The sequence below is a fragment of the Lynx rufus genome, unplaced genomic scaffold, assembly GCF_022079265.1.
Source record: "Lynx rufus isolate CCGP_SWC_20201006 ecotype Redwood Valley unplaced genomic scaffold, mLynRuf1.p SCAF_7, whole genome shotgun sequence".
Taxonomy (NCBI): domain Eukaryota; kingdom Metazoa; phylum Chordata; class Mammalia; order Carnivora; family Felidae; genus Lynx; species Lynx rufus.
Genome location: NW_025814889.1, coordinates 77,781,206 through 77,792,303, shown reverse-complemented (window position 1 = coordinate 77,792,303; position 11,098 = coordinate 77,781,206). Strand labels below are relative to the sequence as shown.

The window sequence follows — 11,098 nt, the reverse complement described above, 5'->3', positions numbered from 1 at the left end:
ACCCTTTGCAGATAAGCCTTAACGCCACCCAAATGGTCCAGAATACTGAATTTGGAACTCTGTGCCACAGGTATTCTAGTTAATCATATTTATTATCTCTACTAAGAGCCATGATTTGCGTTGTGGGATGAATTTACGCATACAAACTTTGGTTTATTGATAGGCGGTGCTGGATTTCCAGGGGAACGCCTGGTGATCTTTTGTTGGAAGCAGAGTTCCCAGGGCTATCCCTGGAATCCCTGTTTCTAGCCCTGGCACTCCAATTTCACTCTGAGTTACACTGGGAAAGGGAGAGGAAGGAAAAAGTCCATTTCCCCCAGGCACAGAATTCCAGGGGTAAACAGTCAATAAAATCTTTTCCCCACAGAGGGATCTAGGCTCACAGACATAAATCTCAAGGCTGATCTGCATTCCAATTGGGAGGGAAGCTTAGGAATTATTTTTCATCTTACCCAGTTTATTTTAGAATTAATAAGTGGCAAGGAGGACTTTTGTGAAGTCTTTATTTTGGTTCAGAATTTAAACTTGAGCTCAAGCATTTCTGAGAAGAACATGTCTGTTTCTAAATATTTTCCAGAGGACAGGGCTCTACGAGATTCTTGGATATGGCAATGATCTCTTCCAAACATCTAATATGAATATTCCTTGCTTTATTTTATTCACTTTGTGCTCTTTTTCTGCATGTTTTTAAGATTTCATTTTTAAATGTGTATTTATTTATTTTCGGAAGAGAGACAGAGCATGAGCAGGAGAGGGGCAGAGAGAAAGGGAGACAGAGAATCGCAAACAGGCTCCTAGCGGTCAGCACACAGCCAGACACGGGGCTCGAACTCACGAACTGTGAGATCATGACCTGAGCAGAAATCAAGAGTTGGCCATTCAACTGACTGAGCCACCCACGTGCCCCTAAGATTTTAAGTAATATCCACACCCAACGTGGGGCATGAACCCCCAACCCCAAGATCAAGAGCCACATGCTCTACTGACTGAGCCAGCCAGGCGCCCCTATTTTTCTGCAGATTAAAAAAAAATGCTTCAGGGCACCTGGGTGGCTTAGTCGGTTAAGTGTCTGACTCTTGATGTCAACTCAGGTCATGATCTCACGGTTTGTGGGTTTGAGTCCCATGTCAGGCTCCGTGCTGGCAGTGCAGAGCCCGCTTACAATTCTCTCTCTGCCCCTCCTCCTCCTCTCTCTAAGATGAATAAATCAACTTTTAAAAAATGCTTCAGGGGCGCCTGGGTGGCGCAGTCGGTTAAGCGTCCGACTTCAGCCAGGTCACGATCTCACGGTCCGTGAGTTCGAGCCCCGCGTCGGGCTCTGGGCAGATGGCTCAGAGCCTGGAGCCTGTTTCCGATTCTGTGTCTCCCTCTCTCTCTGCCCCTCCCCCGTTCATGCTCTGCCTCTCTCTGTCCCAAAAATAAATAAAAATGTTGAAAAAAAAAATTAAAAAAAAAATGCTTCATTCACATGACCAGTTTTTGAAAATTTATGTTCGCACCTCCACAGGCTTCAAAATGCATCTCTGAAAAGAAGGCTGGTAGGAAGCAGATTTTTTTTAGGTTAAAACCATCCACAGGGACACAGTGGCATGATGACTACATGTCCAGACTGTGAGATCAGTCAGGCTTCACCACTCACAAGCTGAGTGACCCTTGAGAAGTCAATTAATGTTTCTGAGCCTCAGTTTCTCGATCTATGAAATGCATCTAATAATGGTACCTTTCTTACAGGAGAGATGTGAGAATTAAATGAGATTATGTACATAAGACACCTAGTCAGGGGTTGGCACTTAGGAAAGGCTCAGTAAATATGAGCCTCTCATCATTACATCAGAGATTTAAAGTTACTTGCCCAGATGATGCATGTAGAGATGGAGTTGTCATTCAAGGAGGCATGGCTCCACCTAAAAGGCATGTAAAAATACTACCATGGATCTAATGTTCGTTTACAAAGAATTTTGATTATGGCATCTCTCTTTTGGCTTCTGAGCCCAGTTCCAGTTGGAACTATGAGTTGCTTTACTCATAGGCACGTTTTTAAAATAAATTTTTTTTAATGTTTATTTATTTTTGAGAGAGACAGAGAGGTAGTGCGAGCAGGGGAGGGGCAGAGAGAGAGAGGGAGACACAGAATCTGAAGCAGGCTCCAGGCTCTGAGCTGTCAGCACAGAGCCCGACCTAGGAGTCTGAACCCACGAACCGCGAGATCATGACCTGAGTCAAAGTTGGACGCTTAACTGACTGAGCTACCCAGGTGCCCTTATTTATTTTTAAAGTTTATTTATTTTGAGAGAGAGTGAGAGAGCAGGAGGGGCAGAGGGAGAGAGAGGGAATCCCAAGCAGGCTCTGCACTGTCAGTGCTAGCCACATGCAGGGCTCAAACTCACCAAACATGAGATCATGACTGAGCTATCTAGGCACCCCTCAATAAGCATTTTTAAAAAGTCCTATTGAATGCAGAAACTATACTAGGAGATATGTAGAACACAAGCCTGAGAAAGATTTCTTTCCTATTATTTAGGAAATCGCAGTCTAGTGAAACAGGCAAATATATACAATTCAGGACGAACTGTAAAAAGTTAAATAATGAAATACAACAATGAGCCAATACTTTCACATATAGGCAGTGTTTTATAGTGAAAAATATCATCAGACTTTGGAATCAGCTCTGAAGTTGGCACGGTAACTTAGTTGTGGGCAATTTAGCCCCATTAGCCTTCTTTCCTTACTAGTGAAATGAGGGTCATAAATACTCACCCTTAGAATTCTAATTCTAATTGCAAGATTGTCTTGAGGATTACTAATAACGTAATAAAGTTCTTGGCATATAGTTGATGCTTGATAAACAACGGACATTACTATTTAATCCTAATAGGACGAAGGGGGAGCAGGGATGGTTATCCTTGCTTTTCAAATGAGGAAACGAAATCTCGGTGAGATAAGTGATTATTCGAAAAGTCACCAAACTAGCAAGTGAAGACGCCAACCCAAATCGTGATCTTCAGACCACGACCTTTTTGAAAACGACAACTTTCACCTATCTCATGCCTGTTCAAACGCATCAGGGGGAATGCGGAAGATGAGTAGAAGCCGAGTCTTGACCTTCGGAGAGGTGAGTTTAAGGAGAGCGAGCATTCCAGGAGCAAAGGAACCCCTACAGGGAGCTCTGGGGAAACAGTCCGGAGTCCTCCAGGGGCCGGGGTGAGTTCGGTAAGACTAGAGTGAAGGCTCCATCCACGCCCTAGAGTGTCGACTTGATACACCGCCCTAGGCAGGACTCAGGTAGCCTCAGGAAGAGCCATTTAAACAGCAGACACCCGACGCACGCGGGGTCCTCTCCCAGACCGCCCAGCCCATCTCCGGGGGCGGGGGGGGGGGCCGTCGCGCAGCTAGCCTATCATCACTGCCGAAGCCCGCGAACTCTCTTCCTCATTGGCGACCTCCGGGGTGACGTCATGTTCGGCGGACCCGCAAAGGAAGAGGGCGCCATGATTGGTTGGCGCTGGGGCGGCGGGCGGTGGAGGACCCTGGCGAGTCTAGGTTTCCAGCCGGTGCTGGACTTTCCCCTTCCATGTTCCGAGGCTCTGGGGGACTGCAGAGGGCGGGGAGTCGGCTCGGCGGAGACCTGGATTGGGTTCTAAGAGCCGTGGGGTTGAGAAGGGGTGACCGGAAGTGATCTTGGGACTGACCGGAAGCGAGGCCTGGAGGGGAAAGGGAGAGCGGGTCCCGGGAGGGAGGGGGGCTTCCAGCAGAAGGGGACGGGGGAGAAAGGTGCGAAAGCGCCGTGGGAGTGCCGGGTAGGCAGTGGGTCGCTGCTGCTGGTCTGTTTGGGAGGCAGCAAGTGACCACCACGAGCTCGAGGGGAGAGCCCAAGCAGTGGGAGTGCGGGAGCCTAGGGCTGCCTCAGCGGAATCTGGAATAGCTAAGCACAGGGGCCCTCGCACGGCTCCAAAGAACTGGGTGGGAGGGATTTTGGAAGTCGAGGCAGGAGCCAGGAGCTGAGGGTACGGCAGATTAGTTGTACGGGAAGTGCGGTTCGGGCTTGGGGGTGGTCGGTGGGGACGGCGTGGGAGATCTTGGCTTGGAGTTTTCCACAGTCTTGCCCCCATTGGGTAGAATCACACTACTTGCCTTTGTACAAGAAACGGTGTCTCCTGGGGCAAGGAAGGAGCCAGCATGGCCTGGGCTCTGAAGCTGCCTCTGGCCGATGAAGTGATTGAATCTGGGCTGGTGCAGGACTTTGATGCTAGTCTGTCCGGGATCGGCCAGGAACTGGGTGCTGGTGCCTATAGCATGAGGTGAGTGAGATTTTTACCTGACCCTGCACCTTCTGAATAACAAAAGCAGGGAAGGGAATAAATAAGGTTGGAGGGGTGTGGGAGGGAGGTATTTAGAGTTAAATAAGCTCTCTGCGGTTAGGGGAAATTGACTTTTTTCTTTGTTACTTTGAGTAGTGACTACTGTGGAAGAAATGGAAGAAGAAGGCAGTGTCAGGTCTGTGCAGGATCAGTGGAAGAAGCAGGAATGGCCCTTGGCTAGCAACCAGATGAATGTTGAGAGGCCGTTGTGCCAGTGTGAGAGATTGGAGACCTATAGTGTGTATGTGTATATGTGGTCAGGTTGGGCTGGAGGTGTGTGAAGGGGCCACATCTGGGGAGTTGGGAGCTGGGGTTTATTGATGAATATTGGTTGAATATTGGTTGACTGCTTGGAAGGAAACCTTGGTGAAGAAGCCCACACATCTGTACCTTAGCTTGCTTTAAGGATTAATTCTAGGATGTCTGCCTTTTGAAACATAAGCTACGAAAAGAAAAAGTGTCAGAGAACTTTTAGATACTTACAGATCTTAGTGTATCAAGTCAAATAGTGATCAGAAATAAAAATCTCCTATGAAAGAAGCATAACCTCCCATGTAATTTATTTGCATGCATTAGTTATTTCATTTCCCCAGTATAGTTTGTTTCATTTATGAGATGTACGAGAATCAGGTCTGGAAATGTTGAAACACTTGCACGTGAGGGTTAGATGGAATATAATTGGGTTTCCAAATGCATTGTAAGGCTCAATCTAAATAAGTGAGTTAGAAGTGACTTCAGAACTTAACAGTTTGAGTTTATAGGAGAAAGATGTTTTTTATGGTGAAAGCGGACAAATTTTGTGTTCTGATCACGAGATACTTTGAGAGTTATGTAATGTAAACTTCTTGTCTTTATCTGTGCTAACCCAAAATGGATTTTTCTCAAGTAAAATAATGAGTTAGAACTTAGTACTTCATCTTCAGGAATCTGTGCTTACAGCTAGAATAATAAAGGCTATCTTGTATACATACTTAAGTGATTTTCAGGGAAATTTAAGTGCTATCATGCAATGCTCTTAGTGTTAAGAAATTTAACTCTAGTTTTGTCTGTCCTTGTTTACATAAGTCTGGCCCGAAAAATAGAGGTTAACTTGGTCTGAAAATAAATGCCCTAACCCTGAGCTTATACTCAGTATCTGACATAATATTTGATAATTCATACTGTTGTTCATGTAAAGACTACCACAGCAAAAAGTTTGGTTTTGTCTAGTTTGTCAGAAGATGGAGATAATTAACTATAACCATACTTGTTATAAAAATAGTTAACATCGTCAACATTCTGTGCGTGTGTCATGTGCTTTCCGTACCATATAACCTTACATTTAAAACTGCTTTCCGGTGTCATACCCCGAATGGTCTACGCTGGTATTAGTCGAATGGTTTGCAAATTCACACCTTTAGAATTTTTTTCTAACATCAGTTCTGCAAGAGTTTTCCAAGCATCACTTTCTGTTTTCCCCAGAGCACGATGTGCCAAAATGGCAAGTATTTTTTCTTTTTTTTCACCTTCCTCTTTTTCATGCATTTTGCTCTTGTCACACTCTTCTCCTGACTTTGATACACATTTAATCATTTGCATTAATTTGTGTTAATTAGATATTAGTTCTCAAACGTTTGTGTTCATGAGAGTCCTCTAGAGTGCTTATTTAAAAATAGTTCCCAGGGCTTCATCTTCAGTGATTTTTCTGGGGCACAGGCCAGAAATCTGATTTTTTTAAAAAAAAATTTTTTTTTTTTAACGTTTATTTATTTTTGAGACAGAGAGAGACAGAGCATGAACGGGGGAGGGTCAGAGAGAGGGAGATACAGAATCTGAAACAGGCTCCAGGCTGCTCTGAGCTGTCAGCACAGAGCCCGACGCGGGGCTCGAACTCACGGACCGTGAGATCATGACCCGAGCCGAAGTTGGCCGCTTAACCGACTGAGCCACCCAGGCGCCCCAGAAATCTGATTTTTTAAACAAGTTCTTAGGTGATTTTGATGCAGGTAATCCAGCGACCACATGTTGAGAAGCACTGACTGGAGGAGTTTTTATACACAAAGACCATGATTCTTTGCTCTTTGTGTTTCTCTCTATAATTAAACCTTCTAATCGATTTTCCTACAGCTTTATTAGGGAAAATGTTCTCTTTGTCAAGCTATTTGTTTTGTAAAATATATTCTCTGATGTATTCATTCTAACCTAATTTTCTTATTTTCTGCTGCATCTTATAATGGTTTCACTTCAGATCTATTGATTTATATTTTATAAAGATTCACCTTAACTGGATTTCTGTTTTGGACTTGATCTGCCCTTATATTCAGTAATGTTCTTTCTCTAAATGGTTCTTTAATATCTTTCTTACTTTTTCCCTTACACTTTAATACTTGGTACAAACTTTTATTGTTAAAATAAAGGAAATCCCCTGAAAAAAATGCTAAGCGAAAGGAGCTAGTCACAAAAGATCACACAATGTACGATTCCACTTCTATGAAATGTCCAGAATAGGCAACTCTGTAGAGACAGAAAGTAGAATAGTGGTTGGCTAGAGCTTGGGGAAAGAGGTAATGGGGGAGTGACTGCTGATGGTGCTGGGTTTTTTGGGGGGTGGTTGATAAGTGTTCTAAAATTGTGGTCCGGGGCATCTGCCTGGTTGTCGGTAGAGCATGTAACTCTTGATGTTGGGGTTTGAACCCCATGTTGGGTGTGGCAATTAATTAAAATACATACATACAGACGTATATACATACCTGCAAATTAATTTTGATAGTTGGGCAATTCCGTGACCACACTAAAGACAACTGAACTGTACACGTTAGATGGGTGAATTGTATAGTACAGGAATTGTATCAAAATAGTGCTGTTATAAAAAAAAAAAAGGAAAGAGGATCAAGTTCTGTATATTGAAAATAATTTTATGTCTTTCATTTTTTTTTAAAGTTGAGGTGGAATTCGCATCATGTAAAATTAACCATTTTAAAGTGAACAATTCAGTGTTATTTTGTACATTCGCAATGTTGTACGACCACCCACCACTCCCATCAGTCCAAAAGAAAACCCTGTACCTCTTAATGCAGTTGCTCCCCATTTCCCCCTCCCCCTCTGTAGTCTGTGTGCATGGATTTACCTATTTTGGATATTTCATATAAATGGAATCGTGTAACGTGTCCTTTAGTGTCTGGCTTCTTTCACTTAGCATGTTTTCAGGGTCCATTCACAGGTAGCAAGTATCAGTAGTTCAGTATCTCATTCCTTTTTATGGCTGAGTAACCCTTTCTATGTATATAACGTAGCTTGTTTATCCATTCATCAATTGGTAGACTGTAGGGGTTGTTTATAAAGGAGATGACCATGACATTTTGTTTTTAAATTTTTTTTAATGTTTACTTATTTTTGAGAGGGAGAGAAAGAGAGAGCAGTGGAGGGGCAGAGAGAGGGAGACAAAGAACCCGAAGCAGGCTCCAGGCTCTGAGCTGTCAGCACAGAGCCCGACACAGGCTCGAACTCATGAGCCAAGCTGTAAGATCATGACCTGAGCCAAAGTCATATACTTAACTGACTGAGCCACCCAGGTGCCCTGACCTGAAATGTTTATAAACATTCGTCTACAAGTTTCTGTGTAGATTTCTATTTTTCTGTTTTTTTCTGTGTAGATTTCTTTTAATTGAGGTATAATGATATATAACATTGTATTAGTTTAAGGTGTACAACATAATGATTATGTATTTGTATATATTGCAAAATGATCACAATGTCTAGTTAACATCTTTCACCGTACAAAACAGTTTTTTTCTTATGAGAACTTTTTAAAATTAATTTATTTTTAATATAATTTATTGTCAAATTGGCTTCCATACAACACCCAGTGCTCATCCCAGCAAGTGCCCTCCTCAATGCCCGTCACGCACTTTCCCCTCTCCCCCACCCCCCATCAACCCTCAGTTTGTTCTCTGTATTTGAGTCTTATGAGAACTTTTTTTTTTTTTTTCAACGTTTATTTATTTTTGGGACAGAGAGAGACAGAGCATGAACTGGGGAGGGGCAGAGAGAGAGGGAGACACAGAATCGGAAACAGGCTCCAGGCTCTGGGCCATCAGCCCAGAGCCCGACGCGGGGCTCGAACTCACGGACTGCGAGATCATGACCTGGCTGAAGTCGGACGCTTAACCAACTGCGCCACCCAGGCGCCCCATCTTATGAGAACTTTTAAGAGCTACTCTCTTAGCAAGTTTCAAATCTGCATTACAGTATTATTAACTATAGTCACGATGCTGTACTAGACATATGTTTCCATTTCTCTTGGGTATATATGTCTAGGCGTGGAATTGCTGGCTCATATGGTAATTCTATGCTTAACTTTTTTGTTTTTAAATCTAAAGACTTTTTAGAGCAGTTTAGGCTCACAGAAATACTGAGAGGAAGGTACAGAATTTTCCCATATACCCTCTTGCCTCCACACATGCATAGCCTCCCCTTTTATCAACATCATTTACCAGAGTGGTACCCACTCTGTACCTACATTGATGAACCTAAATTGACGTATCATAATCACCCAAAGTCTATAGTTTACCTGAGAGTTCCCTCTTGGTGGTATACATTCTGTGGTTTTGGACCAATATAGAATGACACATACCCATCATAGAGTATCATACAGAGGATTTTCTCTGCTTTAAAAGTCCTCTGTGTTCTGGGTGGCTCAGTCGGTTGAGCATCTCAGGTCATGATCTCACGGTTTGTGGGTTCCAGCCCCACGTCCGACTCTGTGCTGATGACTCAGAGCCTGGAGCCTGCTTCGAGTTCTGTGTTTCCCTCTCTCTGCCCCTCCCCTGCTTGTGCTCTGTCTCTCTCTGTCTCTCAAAACTAAATAAATGTTTAAAAAAAAAGGATCAACTTGAAAAAAAAAAAAGCCCTCTGTGTTCTGCCTATTCATTCCTCCACCCCAACCCTGACAACCACTGATTTTTTTTTTTTAATGTTTCCAGTTTTGCCTTTCTAGAATGTCATAAAATTGGAATCCTACAATATGTTGCCTTTTCAGATTAGCTTCTTTCGCTTAGAAATATGCATTTAATATTCCTCTATGTCTTTTCATAGCTTGATAGCTCATTTCTTTTTAGTACTCAATAATATTCTATTGTCTGGATGTACCACAGTTTATTCATTCATCTACCGGAGGACATCTTGATTCCTTCCAAGTTTTGGCAATTATGAATACAGCTGTTATAAACATCCATGTGTAGGTTTTCGTATAGAGATAATTTTCAACTCCTTTGGGTAAATACAAGGAATGCAACTCGGGATTATATGGTAAGAATATATTTAGTGTTGTTAAGAAAAGGCCAAACTGTCCTCCAAAGTGGCTGTACCATTTTGCATTCTTACTACAAATTGGTGAGAGTTCCCTTTGCTCCACATCCTTATCAGTATTTGGTGTTGTCAGTGTTACGGATTTTGGCCATTCTGGTAGATGTATAGTATATACTAAACTTTTTCAAGAACTTTCAAGCTATTTTACATAACATCTGAACTGCTTTATGTTCCATCAACAATGAATGAGGGTTCCTGTTTCTCTACACTCTTGTCAGGACTTTTTACTTTCTATTTTCTTTTTGTTGTTTTTTTAATTAAACCCATCCTAATGAGTGTGAAGTAGTATGTCATTGTGATCGTGTTTTGCTATTCCTTGACCATGAAGTTGAACATCTTTTCACATACTTGCTGGCCATTTGTAGATCTTCTTTGGGGAAGTGTCTTTTCAAGTCTTCTTTTTTTTAAAGATTTCATTTTTAAATCTCTACACCCAACTTGGAGCTCAAACTTACAACCCCGAGATCAAGAGTTACATGCTGTACCAACTGAGCCAGCCAGGCACCCCATCAACCGACATATGGTCCCCAGCTTATGATGGTTCAACTTATGATTTTTTTGACTTTACAGTGGTGTAAAAGTGATACACATGGTAGAAACCATACTTCCAATTTTGAATTTTGAACTTTAACTGGGCTGGTGGTATGAAGTCCAATACTTTTCATGATGCTGGGCAGTGGCAGTGAGCCACAACTCCCAGTTGGCCAGGTGATCATGAGGGTTGCAAATGATATGCTTATAACTGTACAGTATCCATACAACCATTCCATTTTTTACTTTCAGTACAGTACTCCATAAACTACATGATATTCAACACTTCGTTATAATATACGCTTTGTGTAAGATGATTTTACCCAACAGTAGGTTAATGTAAGTGTTCTGAGTACATTTGGCTAGGTTAAGCTATGATGTTTGGTAGGTTAGATGTATTAAATACATTTTTGACTGACAGTATTTTCAGCTTACGATGGGTTTATTGGGATGTAACCCCATTGTAAGTCAAGGAAAAAGCTGTACAAGTCTTTCATACCATTGGCTAAATTTATTCCTGTGCATTTTACTCTTTTGGATACTATTCTACATGGAATTGTTTTCTTAATTTCCTCTTTGGATTGTTTATTGCTGGCAATAACTACTGATTATTTAGAAACTACTGATTTTTTATGTTGATCTCATATCCTGTAACTTTGCTGAATTCTTTTTTTAGCTTTGGTAACATTTTCCTGGACTTATGGGATTTTCTATATGAAGAGTCATGTCATAGGCAAATAGATATAGCTTCACTTTTTCTTTTCCTGTTTGTATGCTTTTTATTTGTTTTTCTTGCTTAATTGGTCTTGCAAGGACTTCCAGTACAATGTTGAATAGTAGTAGTGAAAGTGGGCATCTTTAGC

The 11,098-nt window shown here is 42.1% G+C and overlaps 1 protein-coding gene across 4 annotated transcripts in view; it reads left to right on the top strand.

Annotated features, from left to right (window-relative positions):
* Window positions 1-3,486: 3,486 nt before the first annotated feature.
* Window positions 3,487-11,098, top strand: part of TFCP2 (transcription factor CP2) — a 46,238-nt gene continuing 38,626 nt past the window's right edge. For all 4 annotated transcript variants that reach the window (XM_047065746.1, XM_047065745.1, XM_047065744.1 and 1 more), the window contains exon 1: window positions 3,487-4,298. In XM_047065746.1, the coding sequence (XP_046921702.1) occupies window positions 4,177-4,298 (122 nt within the window). In that variant the 5' untranslated portion in view covers window positions 3,487-4,176. The remainder of the gene's footprint in view (window positions 4,299-11,098) is intronic.